Source organism: Pelophylax lessonae, assembly GCF_965119305.1.
Source record: "Pelophylax lessonae genome assembly, chromosome: 5".
Taxonomy (NCBI): Eukaryota; Metazoa; Chordata; class Amphibia; order Anura; family Ranidae; genus Pelophylax; species Pelophylax lessonae.
The window spans coordinates 443,555,478-443,576,775 of NC_138772.1; the positions used below are offsets into that span (position 1 = coordinate 443,555,478).

Sequence of the window (21,298 nt, forward strand, 5' to 3'; positions counted from 1 at the left end):
TTTTGGGCTAGAATTGTTGCTCTCGATCTAACATTCATGGCGATACCTTACATATGTGGATTGAATGCTGTTTAAATATGTGGGCACGACGTACGTTTGCGTTAACTTTTGCGTGCAAACACGCGGGGACGGGGGCACTTTAAAAAATGTTTTATTGTTTATTTTATTTTGATTTTTTTATTATTACACTTTCCCTTTATTTTTTTTTTATTACTTTTCTTCCTATTACAAAGAATGTAAACATCCCTCCCTTGTAATAGGAATAGGGCATGGCAGGTCCTCTTTATGAAGAGATCTGGGGTCAATAAGACCTCATATACAGGCTGGAAAGCCTGAGATCAAAAAAACAAAAAACTATTTCGGTTATCCAGCCGAGATCACGGCAGTATTTTACAACTGCCAGACCCGGCGTGACGTCAAAGAGACTGCCGGGGACCATCTGGTATTTTCTATGGTATACTTCCGCCGCCGCTGGATTTCTTCTCCGGCTCGCCAATTGTAGAAACACCCCTCCCTCCACCTGTAAGAACAATTAAGCGGCTGAACAACAGCAAGGTTTGTTCTTATGGTGAAGGGACTCGCCGGCTAAAAAAAATGATATCTGAATGATGGCTGCAGGTGCACCCATCATTCAGATATCCCCACTCAAAGCCCCCGGACGTCATATGACGTCCAGCGGTATGGAAGTGGTTAAATGTCTACCTTTCAGAAGATAAAACCCCATTAGAGATTAAAGATTAGGGAGCAAAAGCTATCACAACTTCACAGTGTGGTCCTCAGCAGCAGCTGAATAAATCTCATTTGACATTCTTTGTAACATTTTAGGATTTATCCAGTTCTCACATATCTTTCATGCAAGTTCCACTTATTAAAGAGTAAAAATAAACCAATAGAAGTAAAAGGAAAAAAAATACTTACCTTTTGATTTCAGCTTCCCACTTCTTCCTAAAGGCGCTGGTAACGTCACGGTGCCTTACTGCTGCCCCCTAGCAGAACTGAGTGCAGTGCAGGGGAGCATTTTCATGGCTGCTTGACTACTCTCCCCCAGCAGGCAGCAGTGAGGCACAGTGATGTCCCCAGTGCTTTTAGGGCAGTGACTGGATGCCAGCATCCAAGGTAAGTCATTTTTTTTTTTTTTTAGTCTTTAATGAGCATTTTATTATTTGGGGGAGGGGTCTCCCAGACAAGCAGACCTTGCATTTTCATGCAAGGTCTGCTTTAAAGGAACATCAAAAACTCTGCTGCAGTCTCTCCCCAGAGGCCCAATTAAACATTCATGCAAAATGATGATATACTATATGTATACAGGGAAATATATATATTCATGATTGGCATTATAAATAATGGGCCAAAAATCTTTTACCCATGACAACCATCCAAGGGAATGTATTACTATTTTCTGTTGCAGGTTAGAAAATGAAAGATGATCTATCATTACAGGTTGCAATAATTCAATCAAGAAAATTGTTTTTTTTTGTTGTTGCACCTGGATGTTTATGCACACATATATTTGATCTACAGAAATTCAAGCTTTTCAAATAGGGAAAATGTTAATCCTGAAATGTGTAAATTGTTTCAGGCTGGAAAATGTGCATATGTATTTATAAAGTAAAATATAAAAAATTGCTATTGGTGGATTTGCCTGTTTTATAAATCAGTTTGCTGGTCGCTTTCTATTGTTAACATACTTTCCTTCATTTCACTTCTACACAGATGTATAAATCAGACAGCGCTGGGCATTTATAGACATGACAAAGCAAATGACAGTTTTCCTGCTTAGTAAAAACACACATTAAGTCCAGCTCCAGGCACCGCTATTTTTATGCTGTTTTCAATCTTTAATATTCATAATAACACTGTCAATATGTTATTACTTCAGGAGCTTTGTAAGCTCTGCTAAATGCAGCTGATATGTACAGTAGGGGTCGTATATTCAGCTCCTTACTACATCAAAACTAGCAGGGGAGGACTGGGCCAGGGGGCAGGGGGGCAATTGTCCCCTGGGCCACTCTGATGTCCTGTAAAAAGGCTGCACCGCTTCTGCCACAGACATGCCTAAAGGATTCCTGGTAAAGAGAAGTAAAAAGTCCCCGCCCCTGACCTACTGAGTGCGGGATAAAGACAAGGACAGAGCGCAGCCCCCACAGCATGGATGGTGTAAACTGTGTATGAGCAGAGGCCAGTTCCATGCCCCACTGGAGACTCTTCTCCCCTGGCCAGCCCCAACCGAGCTGTCCCAGCTCCCCCCAACTGCCCCCTGCTGGCCAGGTTGGGAACCCGGATTCCGCCGGTGAGTAGAGAGTACCTGGAGCGGAGCTTCAGCCTGGAATGGGGGTCAGGAGGAGGACGGGAAGAGGGAGAGTGGGGGGGGGGGTTGAGTCGATTGCACCATGGGCCTCTGGTTTGTACTTGCCCCCTGGGCCAAAAGTTGCCAGTCTGCCCCTGAAAACTAGGGTCTATGAATGACATCAGTTCTGGTGTTGTGCATCTGCCTCCTTACTCTTATGTGCTTCAAAAAGCACTGCACAAACCTCATCACTGTCCAATGCTTTGTAAGTGTGGAAGTGTGTTACTGGCAGCTTTACCAGGGAAAAAAGTCTTTAACCTCCCTAGCGGTATTCCCGAGTGTGGCTCGGGGTTAATATAGAGTACCAAAAGCAGTAACCCTGAGCCACACTTGGGAATACCCCACAATAAAGCTCTCCCTCCCCTGCGATCCCCTGCCATCCTCCCCCGCCGTCCTCTAACCATCCTCCCACTGTCCTCCCGCTGTTTGCTCAGCCGATGCCGGCACCTGTCTTCCGGTTCCCTTCCCTGCGAGCGTTGCGACGCAGGGGGGTGGAACCGGTCGCAATTTAAAAATTGTAAATAAACCAAATGACATGATACAAAGTTGTTATCCTAACGGATTACACTGTATCATGCCATTTCACCTCAGGATTTTACCTGGTGGCTTTTCCAGTGCCCTGCCTTTGCTTTTCCAGTTCTTTGTGCCTCGAAAATAGAGAAGGACCATGGCGTCCAAAAAGCGTTCTTTTTGCGCAAAGGCGCTTTTAGACGAACTGGAAAACAGCGACAGCGAAACTGAGTTACTTGAAGAACTGAGCGATAGCGATTCGTGGGAAAATTCGTCATCAGGTACGGAAAGTGACAACAGTGACGATTCTGATTTCTCTTTCTGGCACATAACTCAGTTGGAAATTCTGAAGAATCATTTGATATACTTCCCAAATTTTTTTTAGTTTTGGTGCAGGATGAGTAGTTTCATCAAATTCTTCATTATTTTTAAAGTGGAGATATTTAATTATGAGGGAAAATCAATTAGTCTAAAAGCGCTTTTGCGCAAAAAGAATGCTTTTTGGACTGGATGCCATGGTAGTTCTCAATTTTCCAGGCACAAAGAACTGGAAAAGCACAGGCAGGGCACTGGAAAAGCCACCAGGTGAAATACTGTGGTGAAATGGCATGATACAGTGTAATCCGTTAGGATAACAACTTTGTATCATGTCATTTGGTTTATTTACATTTTTTAAATTGAAGTTCCACCCCCCTGCATCTCAACGCTCGCAGGGAAGCACAAAAATTCAGACATAATCAGATCGCCAGGGAGGTTAATAAAGAAAACAAATTAAGTCACCACATTTACGGTATGGAAAGCTTCGATATATAAAATTTTTGTTTTTTGGTTCAAAAACACTTTAAGGTGGTATTTGGGGTGCAATGGTTCCAATTATACCGGACCTGCTCTTGCACCCAAAATGAGGCCTCTTTGTTATTTTACCTTTTATTCCCAGACAAAGTAAATAAACAGACAGTGGAATAAACATAAAACAAAAAATTGTAAGCAAATTTAAAGCAAAAAAAGCAAAAAAAAAACCCCAACATAAATACAAAGAACTGAAATAAAATAAATGACTTAAAGGCCCCATTCACATACAAGCGACGCTACTTCGCACCGCGACCTCCGAGGTCGCGGTGCGAGCAGCGCGCCCTGCGACCTCGGAGCGGCCGCCACGGACTTCATAACATTGAAGTCTATGGCGGTCGCCTCCTGGTCGCCCCAAAGAAGCTCCGGACCCTTTTTCTAAGTCGGAGCGACTTGTGTCGCTCCAATTAGAACGGGTTCACAGCTTCCCTATGGGAGGCGACCTGTGAGGCGACCAGGTCGCCTCACAGGTCGCCTTAGTGTGAACGGGGACTAAACAGCTCCCCCCAACCAAAAAATAAATAAATAAATAATAAACAGATTTTATCTAGGCAGCTTAATAAGTGAATCTTTGAGTTTCAGCTTTAGTGAAGCTGCAGAAATTGCTATAACTCTTACAAGCTTTATCCTGAACAATACAATGAAGTTTGGGCTGCAGAAAAATGTCCATATACTTTGGAAGAAAATAGAAAAAGAATAGATATTGCATAAATTTATGTCTTTGTGAATTCACCAAGTGACCTATAAATGTGCTGATTAGTAGAGAAATAATTAAAATGCTTTTCATAGAGATGAAATGTATATTCAAAATTGTTTCCCATGATACTGTTCCAATCAACTAAACTGCGCTACTTTTCTACTAAAACAAAGTTATGAAATTGGATTATACAATACTGCCTTGCATTTTAATAAGTATTAACTTACGAACCCAGAATAGTATGAGTACAAGGTAAGAATTTATTATAACATTCACAAAAAGAATACATTTTGTTAGCAAGTAATCTGTTTAAATACTGGTGACGCTTCCATGAAAAAGGAAAAAAATTAAAACAAATTTCCTAATCCAGGATGTGTCCTTGAATGTCAAAGGCACTTGGCAGCTATGATATAAGGGTGGAAACTGGCAAAATAGGATCAGCTATACAAACAAAAAAGATCAAAATCAAAGCTATTTATTCAGTGTCTTAAAAGGAAAATATGATTTAGCATATAGTTCTTTTCTTTCTTACTATTGTCCTTAAAAAAGTGGAGTTCCAGCCTTTTCTGTGTTTATTAAAAGTCAGCAGCTACAAAAAGTGTAGCTGCTGACTTTTAATAAACACACACTCACCTGTCCCACGGTCCAGCGATGCGGCCGCCCGAAGCCTCGATCCTCTCCCTCTGGTCTCTGCGGCGCCGGCATTACTGGTGTGGGCTCCCGGCTGTGACAGTTTGCGGCTTCACAGCCGGGTACGCACTGCGCATGCGCGAGTTGCGCTGCGCGTCTTGATTGGCCGGCAATCTTCTGGGACCTCTGACATGTCCCAGAAGATTGCAGGGAGGGAGGGGGAGAGGAGAACTTCCGCTCAGGGAGCCGTGGCGCTCCGAGAGAAAGTGGGAGTGGGTACCTGTCAAAACTAGGTACCCGCTCCCCCCCCCCCCCCAAAAAAAAATGACATGCCAAATGTGGCATGTCAGGGGGTCAGGACTACCTAAAGCGGAAGTTCCAATTTTGGGTGGAACTCCGCTTTAATATGGTTTTTTAGAAAGCTACATATTAATTCATGCATATTGTTTTGAAGTTTCATATGCAGCCAACAGATGGGGCTCTAGGCTCTTTTTCATGTGTGAAGTATTGTATCACTCTTTGCTATGTTTAAAGAAGTAATTTTACAGAATTTATCAAGGTTGATTTGCTAAAGAAGTAGAGACTGATTACTAAGAAAAGGTAAGTAAGATAGGGTGAACCTGTGTTCACTTCAATCATTAAACCATGTGCAAGAAAACTATTTGTTTTCTTTTCTTTTCCCTTGCATTACTGGGTAGTCAAGGCTTCACCTTATTAATTAACCTATGTAAACATTCACTTTTCAAAGTTACATTTACATTAAGGCTGGCCATACATGGGTGAAAATTTGAGACTTGCATAGGCAAGGTGGTTCTACCAAATGACTTCTGCAAAACCACCCTGTCGGAAGCCCTGATTGGTATATTCTAAAGTCTGCCAGAATACAATAGCTCCGCACAGATCATTACCCCATCCACATCGAGTTTGTGGATAAAGGAATCAAGTCAATTTTTTTTTCAACCCGCTAGCTGAACGAAAAACACTGACTTATGTATCCGCTGCCTTAGTGAACAGACTCAACTCCTTTAGCAAATCAACCCCCTTGAGTCATCACAGTAGTTACTACTTATCCACTATCATACAGCTCCGTCTGAGATTTCTGTAAGAAACACAGAGCCTTTAAGGCAGTATGCTTTACTTTTTTGCTTTTTATGTTGTATAAACTGCCATTGTATAAACTGCAATTGTTTATCTCTTCTAGGGTGTTAGACTATACTGCCGTCTTCACAGCCTGTTTACTCCAGTAATTAGGTATGTATTTCAGAACTGATCAGTAACTCACTGGGAACACGATGAACAATTTGTTCTTTTTGTTCAAAGTTTTTACTTTTTAGATGTTTTTTTTGTGTAGAGTTTTGTAGGTGGTAGTAGATAATTGAATTTTTGTTCCCGTATGTGGAATTTCGGTTCCCATGGTAAATCATATTTTATTCCAATGCAATATGAGATTCCTCTTTTCAGTCTTTTGTAAGCTGTATTGTCAAGCATTATGTAGTAGAAAGAATGTTCAAAATTGCAGATTTTTGAAGATGTCGAGGGTTGGATATTGGGTAAGTCACTGCCCCAGCTCTCAGTGAACTCATTAAGGATTCATGAATAATGATAATAATAATGATAATTTCTCCATTATTTATTTTATGTTTTTTTTTTTTTTTTTTTTTTAGCCTGGTCTTTCAGCTTCACTGTCAGGGGTCATCATCAGAAGTCTGTTGCTACCTTGTCAACTGATTGCACTCATTGTTTCCAAGCTATAGAGAGTGCATGACAGAGTCAAATAACAAAAATTGGAATGCAGTCAGCTACAATGTTATGCAGTTCATAGGTGAAAGGTAGTGTTTTAGGCAGGGCCATTTTACTGAATGGGCACGCTGGGCAGTTGCCCAGGGGTCCCACTTGCCCGGGGGTGCCTAGCCCCAGCCAAGAATTAGTCCCAATTCCCGTGTGCATCCTGCCGCCAAACTCAGCAGGTGTCAAGCATCTGTCGGCCCTGCGCTGCTGTCGGGACACTTGGGCCGTGGAGGGGGAGCCCACAACTGCAGGAATGCCTGTTTGCCTCCATGGGAACAGGCACACACAGGACAGTCAAGTCTGACTCCCATCCGTGTGTGTGCTCACCGGACCCAGCCACCGAACTTGGAAGCTGTCATTAGCCTGGCACTGCTGTACCAATAAATATCGCCTTATCAATAATTTGCATTTTTATTCTCCTGGTTGATTGTGTAGGCGGGGCCCCAGTGCACTGCATTGCCCGGGGCCCTTTAATGCTATTAAGATGCCACTGGTTTTAGGTCAGGCATTTGACCAGGCAGAAACTTTTAGGGCCCATTTAACTCTTTGTGGTACGATGTGGAAACACTCATTCATTTCAAATAGCAAATCAATGCACTGATGCAATGCAGCTCCATGGCATGTGCAGTGCAGTGCAGCGCACCACAACTTATACTATGCACTGCCATGTGTTATAGTGCCCTGCTTTGCCAAAATGTTCTTTTTTTAGGATGCTGTGGCATCAGTTTATCTGTTAATGCAATGCACTGAACCGTAAAGTTGTGAATGAGCCCTTGAAGCAGAGCTCAACCCAAAAGGTTATGCTTTAAGTACTTCTCCCCCCTTCCCTGCCTTTTGGCATGTCATTTTTTTTTTGGGAGGGAAGCAGGTACTTAGTTTGGACAGGTACCCGTTCCCACTTCCACTCCGATCGCCTAGGCGATCCAAGCAGAAGTTTTCCTCCCCGTTCCTTCCTGTAGTCATGTTGGACACGTCACAGGCTCCAGATGACTAGCTTTTGACTGTTTCTGCAGTGCTTTTTGCTGTGCATTTTGCTTTTTTACACACGTGATTTTAACCACTTGCCGACTGCCCACCGCAGTTTTACTGCAGTAAGCTGGCTCGGCTGCGCGGAATGACGTAGGGGTACATTGGTCGCACGCGTGGTGTTGGGTGGCGATCGCGCGCCGACGGTGGCGCGCTTCCGCCACTAGGCAGCGGGGATGCCGATCCACAGAACCGGCGGCCGCGATTGCCGCCATGCACCCGCAATCGCTCCCAACTGAGAGAGAAGGACGGTCAGCTGTTGTAAACACAGCTGACCGTTCTTCTCTCTGAAATGATCACAGAGCGCCTGTGATCCTTCTATATAGGATCAAAGGTCTCTGTGCTCATTTCACAAGCCCATCCCCCATACAGTTAGAAAACACACCCCTAGGCTCACACTTAACCCTTTGATCACCCCCTAGGTTAACCCCTTCCCTGCCAATGTCATTATTACAGTAACAGTGCATATTTTTTAGCACTGATTACTGTCAGTGGTCCCCCCAAAAGTGTAAAAAATGTCAGTTAGGGGTCCGATCTCTCCGCCGCAATGTCACAGTCCCACTAAAAATTGCAGAGCGCCGTCATTACTAGTAAAAATAAATAAAAAAATAAATAAATAAAACTTACATAAATATTTCTCCTAGTTTGTAGACGAGATAACTTTTGCGCAAACCAATCAAAATACACTTATTGCGATTTTTATTACCAAAAATATGTAGCAGAATACAAATTGGCTTAAAAGGATGAACAATTTAGATTTTTACATTTTTTTGGGGAATGTTATATAGCAGAATGTGAAAAATATTTGTTTTTTTTTTTAGAATTGTCTCTCTTTTTTTTTTATAGCGCAGAAAATAAAAATTGCAGAGGTGATCAAATACCACCAAAAGAAAGCTCTATTTGTGGGAAAAAAAGGACATCTATTTTTTTCAGTACAGCATCGCACAATCGCGCATTTTTCTGTTAAAGTAACACAGTGCCGAATCGCAAAAAAATGGCCTGGTCTTTAAGGGGGCAAATCCTTCCAGTCCAGAAGTGGTTAAAGTGATTCACGTTTGCATTTTTTAAGCTTTATTTTGGCCAGTTTGTTATTGGATAGATTAAAAAACGCAAAACGCATATCGTGACAATAAAGCACACCATGCTTTTCTGCAGCTTCTCCATTAAAATCTATTGAACCAATAAAAGAAAAAAAAGCATTGTTTTGAGTTTTTAAAAGTCCCTGACCCTTTCCAAAAAATGCAGTGGCTGAAATAAGCATAGATGTGAACGTGTCCAATAGGAAAGCATGCTAAATTAACTGTAGTGCGTTTCTGCAAAAAGCACCAAAAAAACGCATAGGTATGAATTTGAAAAGTGAAATAGGTGTGAAAAGTGAAATAGATGTGAAAAGTGTCCAACTCAGAGAAAGGGAATAAAGCTAAATAAGGGCTCTTTCACACGGGCGATCCGATCAGATCCGCCTGTCAGTTTTTTAGGCGGATCTGATCGGATCCTCCATGCAGCTCTATGGGGCAGCGGATGTCAGCAGAGACACCTCCGCTGACACCCGCTGCCATCCGCATCCGATCCTGTGCGTGAAATCTGGACGGATGGAAACCCTATTTTTCCATCCGTTCAGTAATCGGATCGGATCGGATCCGATCCCCCATAGAGGGCAGCGGGGGCTGAGACACCTCCCTCTCCGCTCTGCAAGCGGAGACGGAGCTGTCATCCGCCGGCTCAGCGGGGATCGCGGATTGATCCCCGCTGAGCAACACGGATCCGCCTACGGAGGCGGACCGTGTGAAAGAGCCCTAAGGGTTCAGTTCAGTTTTGACTGGTTCTCTGCAAACAAATATGATATTCAAGGCGTTAGACAACTTTTGAAATTTTGTTTTGTCTGTTGATGTTTTGGTTTAGTAGTTAATAGATATTAGAAAAAAAGACGTCTGACCTGGGTCAAATACAAATGGTGGCTCAGTAAGTGAATTAGCAGGGGTTTGTGCAGACAGTCTGTGGTTCCCATTGGCATGCCATTGTGTGAAACCATTCTGATAAAATATAAAGAACATTTGCACAGTGAAGAAAATCCACTTCAGACTGCATTACTGTGACTGTGTGACTGTAAGCCTTAAATGATTTCTCACCTCATTATTCTATGTATAGATTATAATTATCCTTGACAATGAGCCAAGGGCAGTATTTAATAAATGATACCTAGGTATGTATTTAGAATTCCAGTAGCCTTCCTGATTAGATAGATTATGAATATTATCAACAAGAGTTTAGCCTAAGCCTAATAAAAATCGAATGTGTCATATATAAAAAAGCTTACAGATGTACAGCAGACAGACATAGAGGAAACTATTTTTACATGAATTCTGCCATTGCCCAGGAGTCAGCAGTGAAAAATGAATGATTTGCTTTTTATTTAAATCTATGATAATTTTGCAAAAAATAGCCTGTCACCTGCACAGAGGCAGCATGGAGGTAGATGTGTCTGCTTTGTCCTGCACAAATCAGAGGATTATTCAAAACGGCCGGACTAAAAATCATAAAGTAGTTTAGGCTAAGTTTTCAAAACTTTAAAGAGGAAGTAAACCCTCCCTAAAAAAATGGTAAACAAAAAAAACCCTATAAGGCAAAGGCATAATGAGCTAGTATGCATCGCATTTAAGCTCATTATGAAATACTTACCTTAGCACGAAGCCCCTGCAGTGCCGCCCGCTCAGCGACAGGACGGCCGACATGTTCGGCCGTTCTGCTTCCTGGTTCGCGTCCTCTGGCCATCTGATTGGCCGGAGGGGCGATTACATCATTCCCGCACATGCGCGCAGGAGCCGCCGTTCACGGCACAGGACTCTGAAGGAAAGGCATGGGTGGCCATTCCTTCAGAGCACATGCGCCGATGACGTCATCGGCTGCATTGAAAGTAAATATCTCCTAAACGGTTTACAACCACTTTAATACAAACATGAGGCTTTTTTTTTTTTTAGCCTTGTGACTGTATGTGAGCTTTTTATTTATTTAATTACTGCACATCCAGCCTCTTCTTTGCAGGTGTTGCATTTATCCTTTTCTCTGACATTATATTTTTTACACGTGAAAGTAAATTGGGGAAGTATAGTGGTTAAACAATATCTTTATCCCAGACTGTTTTTTTTTGATAGTCTAGATTAGCCTTTTTCAACCAAGGTGCCTTGGTGTTTCGTCAGGGGTGCCTTGGCAAAATGCCTAAAAAATTTCCCAAAAAATCGTATACAGGTGGTGGGTGGATGAAGCCTCCCTTTTAGTTACACAAAGTCACAGGTTTTCATTGTGCAAGATTACGACCTTCTAGGTGCCGACCTTCTAATGACCAATTACATCATCAGTTGATAAGGAGGATGTTAGTTGCCTGCATATCATCCTTGTTTGACCTTCCTCTGCTCTCTCCATAAGCTTTGAGGTCACATTAGCTGAGTGATGGAGAAAAACTGAGGAAGAAGAGAAACATTGGAATACTAGTTAATACTAGTTTCCTCTTCTAACATTGGGTGTCCTACCTGTATGGATGTTGCTGCATTATGTAGAACTATTAGAATAGTTTTACATAGAATGGAGTGCTTCGAGACTGTCTATGATTTTGGAGGGTGCCGTGATATTGTCCATAATTTAAAAGGGTGCCTTTACTGAGAAACACTGGTCTAGATCAGCCATTCTCAACCAGGATTCCTTGGGGGTCCTTGAGATGGGACTGATTGACCTCCCATCTGATGGTGCCTGCATAGTTTCAGAACTATTGCCACTTAGCAAAGCCAACAGCATGGCACCAGTTATCATTTTAGCTGTCTGTAGAGGTGCAATTTTGTCCACCACTGCATGGGGTTGCATTCTTGGTACTGACTAACAATTTTAGTAAGGGTTCCCCGAGACCTGAAAATTATTTTAAAGGTTCCTCTGCATTAAAAATGTTGAGAAAGGCCAGTCTGGCTAGAGTAAGGAAGGGTTGGACCCTGACAATGTTATTTTCACTGGATGAATGTCTATTAATTTGGCTTAATACAAAGGTTGAATGATGTCCAAAGTACAGCATTTTATGTGAACGGCTGGCAAATTGCCCATAAAATCTTTGATAAATATCCACCATAGTTTGAACCATTACAGCAGTTTCACTGTTACAGACCCCTGAAACCCATAGAACATGTAGCAAAAGACCTAATGTAACTTTGTTTCAAACTTTTTTTAGTTTTGTAAAGAATTTGGAACATTTAGGATCCCTGGCACCTTTAATGCCATCTGTACTCCCATGGGAGAGTTTTAACCTCACGTCATCAACCAGTTGATTTAGGAAAAATTCTGGGTCTGATAGTCAGCACCTGAACACATATCCATATTCAAAGTCCTTCACTCTACTCTAGTTTCAATGTTAACCAGGGCCATGCCACCCATGAAGCAAATTAAGGTAGTAGGGGAAAGGGGGCTGTATGGAACTTTTTCTATTGAATTCAATACAGAGACTTGACAGTATTAACCCTGGCATGCCGGAAGTTCAGAGATAGCAAAAGAATGGAACATCCTTGTAGTGAAGATTTCTACAGGACATAGCAGCCTGCATGATGTGGGAAATACTTCATACAGATAAGTTAGGCCACTGAAGCTGTTGGGCTAAAATCATTTTTAGCTAAACTTCAGTTTGAAAGCCACTCTATCAGGAAACTAAAATTAGCCAAAAAGCTGTTCCTGCAAAAGAAAAGAATAAACTCCTGGCCTGTTCGTACATACAGTATAATGAGTGAGAATTATCACCCTTGGGCATATCTTACATCTTTCCTTATGGGGTTTATATGCTCTTTAATTACAGTAGCAACCAAGTACAGTAACTACCAACATTTCCTCTTTGAAAGATATTCCTATAAGGGGAAGCAGATAGTACTCCATCAAGTCAACAAGGAGGTCTGTGCCTGGCAGGGGGTTTCTGTTGGCATTTCCATTTGGCTGCCAATGTTACCCTGCTTATGGCAAGTGACTGGCAGAATAGACTTGCCCACAAATTCTGTGTGCAGATAGTACGGGTGACAAGTAGACCTTCCCCATCCCATTTGCTCAGGGGCCCAAACACATCATTTCAGGGGGCCACTGTACAGTGAGCGGACTGGTCTGGTTAGATGAGCATTGCATGAACTGCTCAGGTCGAACCTGATCATTTGAAGTGATTAGCAAACCTGAAGTAGATTGTACGATCAATTTGTGCTGCTGTGGGCAGCTTTACCTAATGACTAACCAATACACTAACACTGGCACCATCATTATTGAATTTCTGGCATGAAAAATACCCTTGAGCTCAGCCTACAATTGACGCTTGAAACCTGTACAGAGCCCATGATTTCTAATGGTGGCCCATCTCTTTGGGGTTTTGTTAACTATGATGTTGGAGATGCTGCTTGTAAATTTGCGTCACTGACACACAAAGGATTGGAAAAAAGAAAAGCATTAAGAGTGGTGGGTCTATAAAAAAAGACAATATAAACCTTGTATAAAAGAACGCGTTTGGTTTTGCCGTAAGGCAGAGAGACTGAGCTGCCTATAAGATACCCTTGAGAGAGAATGGAGTACACTTGTGAGGCTGCATAACTTGGATGAGCCAGCAGACGTGCCAGGAATGTGAGTATGTGAGAGATTAACAGTGTGTGCTCTTAGAGGAATAAATGCCTCATGTTCCTTCTGAGAAAGAATAAGATGTCTGTTGCGTTTTACACACAGCCAGTAAGCAATACAGATCTATTCTATTTTGCTGGCAGCAGTGTTCTCATGCCAAACATTATGTCAAGCCAATGCAATGACGCGAGCGACTGAGCTTGTAAATGCAAAGTAATGTTTCTCCAAAGAGTGACCCAGTGTTTCTTTGAGAATACACAATTGTACATGTTATATAGTTTGCACAGATTAGCAATCCCGCATTTAAAGTTTGTTTTTGAACTGCTGAGTCTCAGACAATAAATTGTGATTCCTCAGGCATTCTTGTAGTTCTGGGAAGTAGCCCACTCTGCAATTTCTTAGGGATTGTTATTTGTCTCTGGTGGCTGTGGTCCTCTGGTTTGTAAAGTTTTATGTAGACTTTATATTTCCAACATACTCTCAGAAAAGAAAATACCACTGATGCTATTTGAAGCAGTATTGTAACGATTCAGGCATGTATTCTCACAGTGGATTTTTTCAGTGTGTGCATTCACACTGACCTTATAATATAAGCTCAATACTATTTCAAGAAACCTATGACACTTTCTGTGAATAGCACTTGTTCTTTATGGAGTCCTTGTGGACCCCATAGCTGTAACAGTAACATAGAATTGCCTGTAATGAAGTATGTCCCACCATGTACAGGCTGCTGGATTCTGTAGCAATCTTCACTGCAGGGCTGCCTGGTCCTCTTCCTGCTCGTGTTTTATGGGTTACCAACTTTGTGTTTCCAGGCTTAGCTGAACTAAAGATGGTTTGACAGAGGGAGACCCCCTCCTTCCCTCAATATTAGGGGGGAGTCTGATCAATCACAGCCTTCTCACAGATCATGTTACAGGAAGTGTAATCAGTGAAAGAACTTTCCTCAATGGAGGATAGGGCAGGAGGGAGAGATTCCCTGTCAGTTCATCTTTAGTGCAGCTGAGCCTGGAGACCCAAAGCTTTTAACACCCACAGTGATAGAAGTTTAGAAGCAGGAAGAGGACAGGGCAGCCCTGCAGTAAAGATGTCTACAGAAACCAGCAATCTGCACATCATGGAACATCCTGTATTAAAGCTAAGTAATGTTACTAAAGCCGTAGAGAAAAAATGTTTTTTAACTAAACTTCAGCTTTCAGAATTCAAACAAATTATTTATTTATTTATTATTTATTTCAGGTTCTTATATAGCTCTGTCAATTTATGCAGCGCTTTACATATACATTGCACATTCACATCAGTCCCTGCCCTCAAGGAGCTTACAACCTAAGGCCCCTAACTCACATTCATACATACAAAGTAGGGCCAATTTTATACAGGATCCAATTAACCTACCAGCATGTCTTTGGAGTAAATTAGGACTTCTATGTTGCTTCTTGCCTTGTCCAGCATGCCATAACTGAGCAGGTCTAAATAAGTGACAACAAAACGTATCTTGCCATGGATCGGTGATAGCTGTCCTTTCTTTTTCTGCATGTGCCAGTCATAATAACTCAATGGTGAAGGTGAGAACAGAGATAGCGTGGCTTGGCTTACATTCTTGGTGTGAATAGAAAAACACATTATTCAGAGCGAACGCTTCAGAAGATGAGTTCATTTGCATTATGGGAGCCTTTCTTGCTGTAAAGTGTCAGTGGGTTATACATAAAGGAAAACGTCACGTTTAGAAAAAACATGTGTATGCTATATAATTGCTACACAGGCCATTTTGTAATTTAATGTTTTTTTTTAAATACCTTTCCATTTCTATCTCAGAACACCTTTGATTTTCTAAGAATGACACATGGATGTCACTTTGCATTGAAGGACTCTGGGGGCAGTCTTTACCCTGTGTATAGACCACCCACCCCCATTCCCAAGTTGCTGCTTGTGCAAAAGAAATACAGGAAGCAGCACACATATTATGGCCTGCATACCCTCATAGGTCACTTCAGTGCAAAATGTCCATTGGAAGAAATCAAGATACAATTCCTGCATCCCCTATGATGATCAGGGGTAATCCAGCTGGTACAAACAAGATAAGAGCAAACAGGGAGCAGGAGTGTGTAAAAAAAAAAAAAAAAGGAATTGTAAATGGAAAATAAAACAATATCTCACTCACATCAAGGTAAATATCTTCGACAGGCCCGGACTGGGACAAAAAATAGGCCCGGGCATTTTGGAATGAGCAGCCCAGGAGGGGGGGCGTGACTGGGGCGTCGCGTTCGTTGGGATGGTTGATGACAGAATTTAATGTTCCAGGATGTGTGGATTCGATTACGGTACCTTTTTTAGATTAATCTGATAGATTGGGTCCAATTTAGATCAGAGCTGCCATATGATGCTGTTTTTTTTGTCTTACTTTAAATCCTGTTTTGATGGTTGAGTCCTAAAAATAGTATGAAGCAGCACAAGATGAGGGTTACTCTAATCAAGGGGTAGACAACCTTTTTGGGCACAGTGTGCCGAAAAATGTTTTCAAAGAAATTGGGAGTGCCACATAAAAAACATCTCAACTTCATATAAAGTAACTGCTGTAAACCGCTTGAATAATAGTAAGAAATCAAGTGAGCTTTGCACCTTCACACATCAGATCACCCCCAATTCCTGCACCTTCACACCTCAGATCACCCCAATTCCTGCACTATCACACCTCAGATCACCCCAATTCCTGCACTATCACACCTCAGATCACACCAATTCCTGCACCTTCACACCTCAGATCACCCCAATTCCTGCACCTTCACACCTCAGATCACCCCAATTCCTGCACTATCACACCTCAGATCAGTCCCAATTCCTGCACCTTCACACCTCAGATCAACCCCAATTCCTGCACCATCACACCTCAGATCACCCCAATTCCTGCACCTTCACACCTCAGATCATCCCAATTCCTGCACCTTCACACCTCAGATCACCCCAATTCCTGCACCTTCACACCTCAGATCACCCCAATTCCTGTACCATCACACCTCAGATCACCCCAATTCCTGCACCTTCACACCTCAGATCACCCCAATTCCTGCACCTTCACACCTCAGATTACCCCAATTCCTGCACCTTCACACCTCAGATCAGTCCCAATTCCTGCACCTTCACACCTCAGATCAGTCCCAATTCCTGCACCTTCACACCTCAGATCAACCCCAATTCCTGCACTATCACACCTCAGATCACCCCAATTCCTGCACCTTCACACCTCAGATCAGCCCCAATTCCTGCACCTTCACACCTCAGATCAGCCCCAATTCCTCTGCACCTTCACACCTCAGATCACCCCAATTCCTGCACCTTCACACCTCAGATCAGTCCCAATTCCTGCACCTTCAAACCTCAGATCAGTCCCAATTCCTGCACCTTCACACCTCAGATCAGCCACAATTCCTGAACCTTCACAACTCAGATCACCCCAATTCCTGCACCTTTACACCTCAGATCAGCCCCAATTCCTGCACCTTCACACCTCAGATCACCCCAATTCCTGCACCTTTACACCTCAGATCAGCCCCAATTCCTGCACCTTCACACCTCAGATCACCCCAATTCCTGCACCTTCACACCTCAGATCAGTCCCAATTCCTGCACCTTCACACCTCAGATCACCCCAATTCCTGCACCTTCACACCTCAGATCACCCCAATTCCTGCACCTTCACACCTCAGATCAGTCCCAATTCCTGCACCTTCAAACCTCAGATCAGTCCCAATTCCTGCACCTTCACACCTCAGATCAGCCACAATTCCTGAACCTTCACAACTCAGATCACCCCAATTCCTGCACCTTTACACCTCAGATCAGCCCCAATTCCTGCACCTTCACACCTCAGATCACCCCAATTCCTGCACCTTTACACCTCAGATCAGCCCCAATTCCTGCACCTTCACACCTCAGATCACCCCAATTCCTGCACCTTCACACCTCAGATCAGTCCCAATTCCTGCACCTTCACACCTCAGATCACCCCAATTCCTGCACCTTCACACCTCAGATCAGTCCCAATTCCTGCACCTTCACACCTCAGATCACCCCAATTCCTGCACCTTCACACCTCAGATCACCCCAATTCCTGCACTATCACACCTCAGATCACTCCAATTCCTGCACCTTCACACCTCAGATCAGCCCCAATTCCTGCAACTTCACACTTTTGACTTGGATCTACAAGCAGGTTGTGCTGCTGCAATTAAAAGGGGGTGAGCTCCAATGCCAAGCTGCACTGGCTGTGATTGGAAATTTAATCTTTTTTTTTTTTTTTGAGGGAAAAAAAAAAAGGGGGACAAAGTTTTTTATTTTTTTATTTATTCATACTGGGGATAGGGGTGCTTTATTTATTGCAGCCTTTACATTTAATACCAGTGCTTCTCTGTTATTTGTAGCCTTTGAGGGTTAACCCTTGCTGCCTCCTATACACCTGTAGGCTGCACTGCACATGCCAAGTACATGTATGGCAGAGAGAGAAGAAAAACAACACAGCAGACAGCCACATGCCACATTACCTTCCTCCGCAGCGTACAGCACATGAAGGAAGGAGGTGGGTGGAGCGATTCAGTAAAAGGCGCAGAGGACGAGATCCTCCTCTGCTGTGCATGCTGGGTCTTCTCTACGGGATGTCACTGGTTGCTAGATGCCATTCGGCCGGCCATCCTAGCAACCAGTGTAGCTCACAATAAAGCGCCCAGCGTTGGCAGAGGATCAGATCGGAGCGGTCAGCAAAGATACCCGGAGATGACATGGAAGTGAAGGGCTCAGTTTTTTACACATAGTAGCGGCCATACATTTTCGGCATCTTTAACTCCTTATCGGCCGAAATGGGATAGGCTCATTTTCGGCCGAAAATATCGGTTGCCAAACTTTCGGTGCATCTCTACTTACATGGCACATGTTCTAGCAGTGACTTTGTGTAGCTGTTTTAAAAACCGCTACACACACACTGTCACTGGCTGCTGCTAGAAAACATGTGCCATGCGGCATGCCAGTTTGCTTGTTACATGTGATGTGACAGCCAGGGGCACATTTTCAAGTGTAATGTAAGGAAAGGGCACAAAAACAAACACGACAACACCGCTGGGATTTGTGGTTCTGGCCTCCTGCAGAGCATGGTTCATTTCTGGCTTAGCAGCAGGCAGGCAGGCAGGCCGCAAGTGTAAAAAACAGATAACAGTCAGCTACAACACTGTCACTGCTAGAAAACATGTGCCATGCCAGTTTGCTTGTTACATGTGATGTGACAGCCAGGTGCACATTTTCAAGTTGAAAATGTGCACCTGGCTGTCACATCACATGTAACAAGCAAACTGGCATGGCACATGTTCTCTAGCAGTGCTGTGACAGTGTGTAGTTGTTATCTGTTTTTTACGCCTGTGGCCTGCCTGCTGCTAAGCCAGAAGTTCCAGACCAGAACACTGATCTGCCGGAGGCCACCCAGAACCACAAATCCCAGTGGTGACAGTGGTGTGTAGTCTATGGTATTGTCACTGTGTTTGTAAATTGTGCTGCTGCCATTCTTTCCTTACCTGTTGTTGAGGCCTTGGCTCCTGTCCTGGTCGTGGGTGGTGGTGTTAATGTTGTGCAGCTCCAGGGCAGGCACTAGTAGTGACACTTGACTTGACAGTCACTCTGACGACTCCTCCACACTCAAGTTCAGTCACTGTCTCGTCTCAGACACTGTCAGTGTCTGTCTGCGGTGTGCGGCGGCGGGGACCCCATGCTGCCTTGTTGTCACAGGAAGAAGCGGGAAGTGAGCAGTCGCCGGCGCCGCACACCGCAGACAGACACTGACAGTGTCTGAGACGAGACAGTGACTGAACTTGAGTTCCACCCCCGACCTTAGTCACATGACGGTCACAAGGTCCACCCACCGACTCCACCCCCTCCTGAGCTACGCTGGATGCCGCTGCGGAGCCGGCTGCCAGCTGAGCCAAGTTAGCCAGGAGTGGGGAGTCGGGGACAACGGCGGGCTGCCAGATTGCCGTAATGCGGGGCCCGGGCAGTCAGGGACAGTGGCGGGGCGGGCCTCCAGATTGCGGTAATGCGGCCACGGCGGCCCTCAGACTCCGCAGAATCGGCCGCGGAGAGGCCAGCAGCGGCAACGGCCGGAGTCACTTCCCATTATAATACGCCCGGACTCGGCGGCCCACCGGGCATATGCCCGCTGTGCCCAATGGTCAGTCCGGCCCTGATGGCAAGTGTCCACAGATCAGTGTCAAAGAATCCCTGAGTTTGAAAATCGCTGTCGGATGTTAGGCCAGCACTGGAGTGCTAAACCTGCTCTAGTGCTGAAAAATGTGGTGTCTGTAGCTGCTGTGGAAAGGAAATGTTGTGTAGTAGAAGCAACAAGTTTCAGTGCCAGCCACTTTGTCAAGCCTTCCTGCACCCGGTTTGCTCTTCTTCTTTGCAACTGCTTGTGCTATAGTCTCATTATTTTCCCAGAAATGTGCCCAGAGTCAAATTATTTTGGCGATATACTTCCAAACTAAAAGAGATATGTTCTTATTGCATTATAAGTGTCAGACTGCTTTTGTGTAGATAATAATGGTAGAGCTGCTCATTGAGTAATCGGTTTGAAAATGGTGAGGTCTACATCAGTTTCTTCAGAATTGGAAGGTAAGATTTCACAGTACAGTTTGCTAGAAGAGTTGCAAGTTCACTTGGAAAGATATTTTTCATTGTTTTTGTTGATCATTTCAAACAACTGGAACTACACTCAAAAAATGTTAACAATTTTGTACTAAGGAATGTTTTATGTTTGAATGGAATCTTCCTAAAATGTGTCAATATTTGTGCTGTAATAAATAATTATGATGAATATATATATATATATATATATATATATATATACACACACACACACACACACACACACAGTGGATATAAATAGTCTACACACCCCTGTTAAAATGTAATTTTTCTGTGATGTACAAAAAAAATGAGACAAAGATAAATCATTTCAGAAAATTTTCCACCTTAAGCCCCGGTTCACACTTGTGCGTGTGCGGGGTTCGCATGTAATGTCGGAGCGCACTGCTCCGACATTACATGTGATCAGCTGTGCGGTGCGAGTTTAGCCATACAAACTGTATGGCTAAATTCGCATCGCTCCCGCAGCAAACACGCACAGGAGGCATTTTTGCAGCCGCATCAGGATCGGATCGCACAGCGGTTCACACTTGTGCGATCCGATCCTGTGCGAACTGCACGATCGCACTGCGATATGCGATCAAACTGGGGGTGTCGTTAAGATTACATTGACACCCCCAGCGTATCGCATATAGCAGTGTGAACTGCCGGGGGTGCGTGTGCGATGCGGGAACAGGCTGCGAATTCGCAGCCTTCCCGCATCGCATATATGTGAACCGAGCCTTAATGTTACCTATAAACTGTACAACTCAGTTGAGTAACAAACTGAAATGAAGTCAGGGGTGTGTAGTCTTTGCATATCCATTGTATATATACAATAATAATAAAAGCAAATAAATATAATATAATCCTAATTTGAATTTTATTATATCTATAATAAATTACATTAAACAATGACCTAACAATATCTAAAAATGTATTTATTTTTTAGGGATAAAGACTACCATCTGCGAACATATAAATCAGTGGTTATGGCAAACAAGCTGATAGACTGGCTTATTGCTCAGGTAAGAAGTGTTTATATATGACTACTGCCTTCATTTATCAATACAATTAAGACTCCATTCACACCTGGGCATTCTGAATCACTGCAGGATCGCCGTGATTTTGTCCGAGATTTAGAATCACGGCAAAATACGAGACGTTTTGGCAAT

General features: G+C 43.4%; 1 protein-coding gene across 1 annotated transcript in view; it reads left to right on the top strand.

Moving 5' to 3' along the window:
• Nucleotides 1-21,298, top strand: part of PREX2 (phosphatidylinositol-3,4,5-trisphosphate dependent Rac exchange factor 2) — a 438,451-nt gene that overhangs the window by 194,498 nt on the left and 222,655 nt on the right. Inside the window, exons 13-14 of the mRNA XM_082259215.1 lie at nt 6,235-6,284; nt 21,076-21,151. Of these exons, the coding sequence (XP_082115341.1) occupies nt 6,235-6,284; nt 21,076-21,151 (126 nt within the window). The remainder of the gene's footprint in view (nt 1-6,234; nt 6,285-21,075; nt 21,152-21,298) is intronic.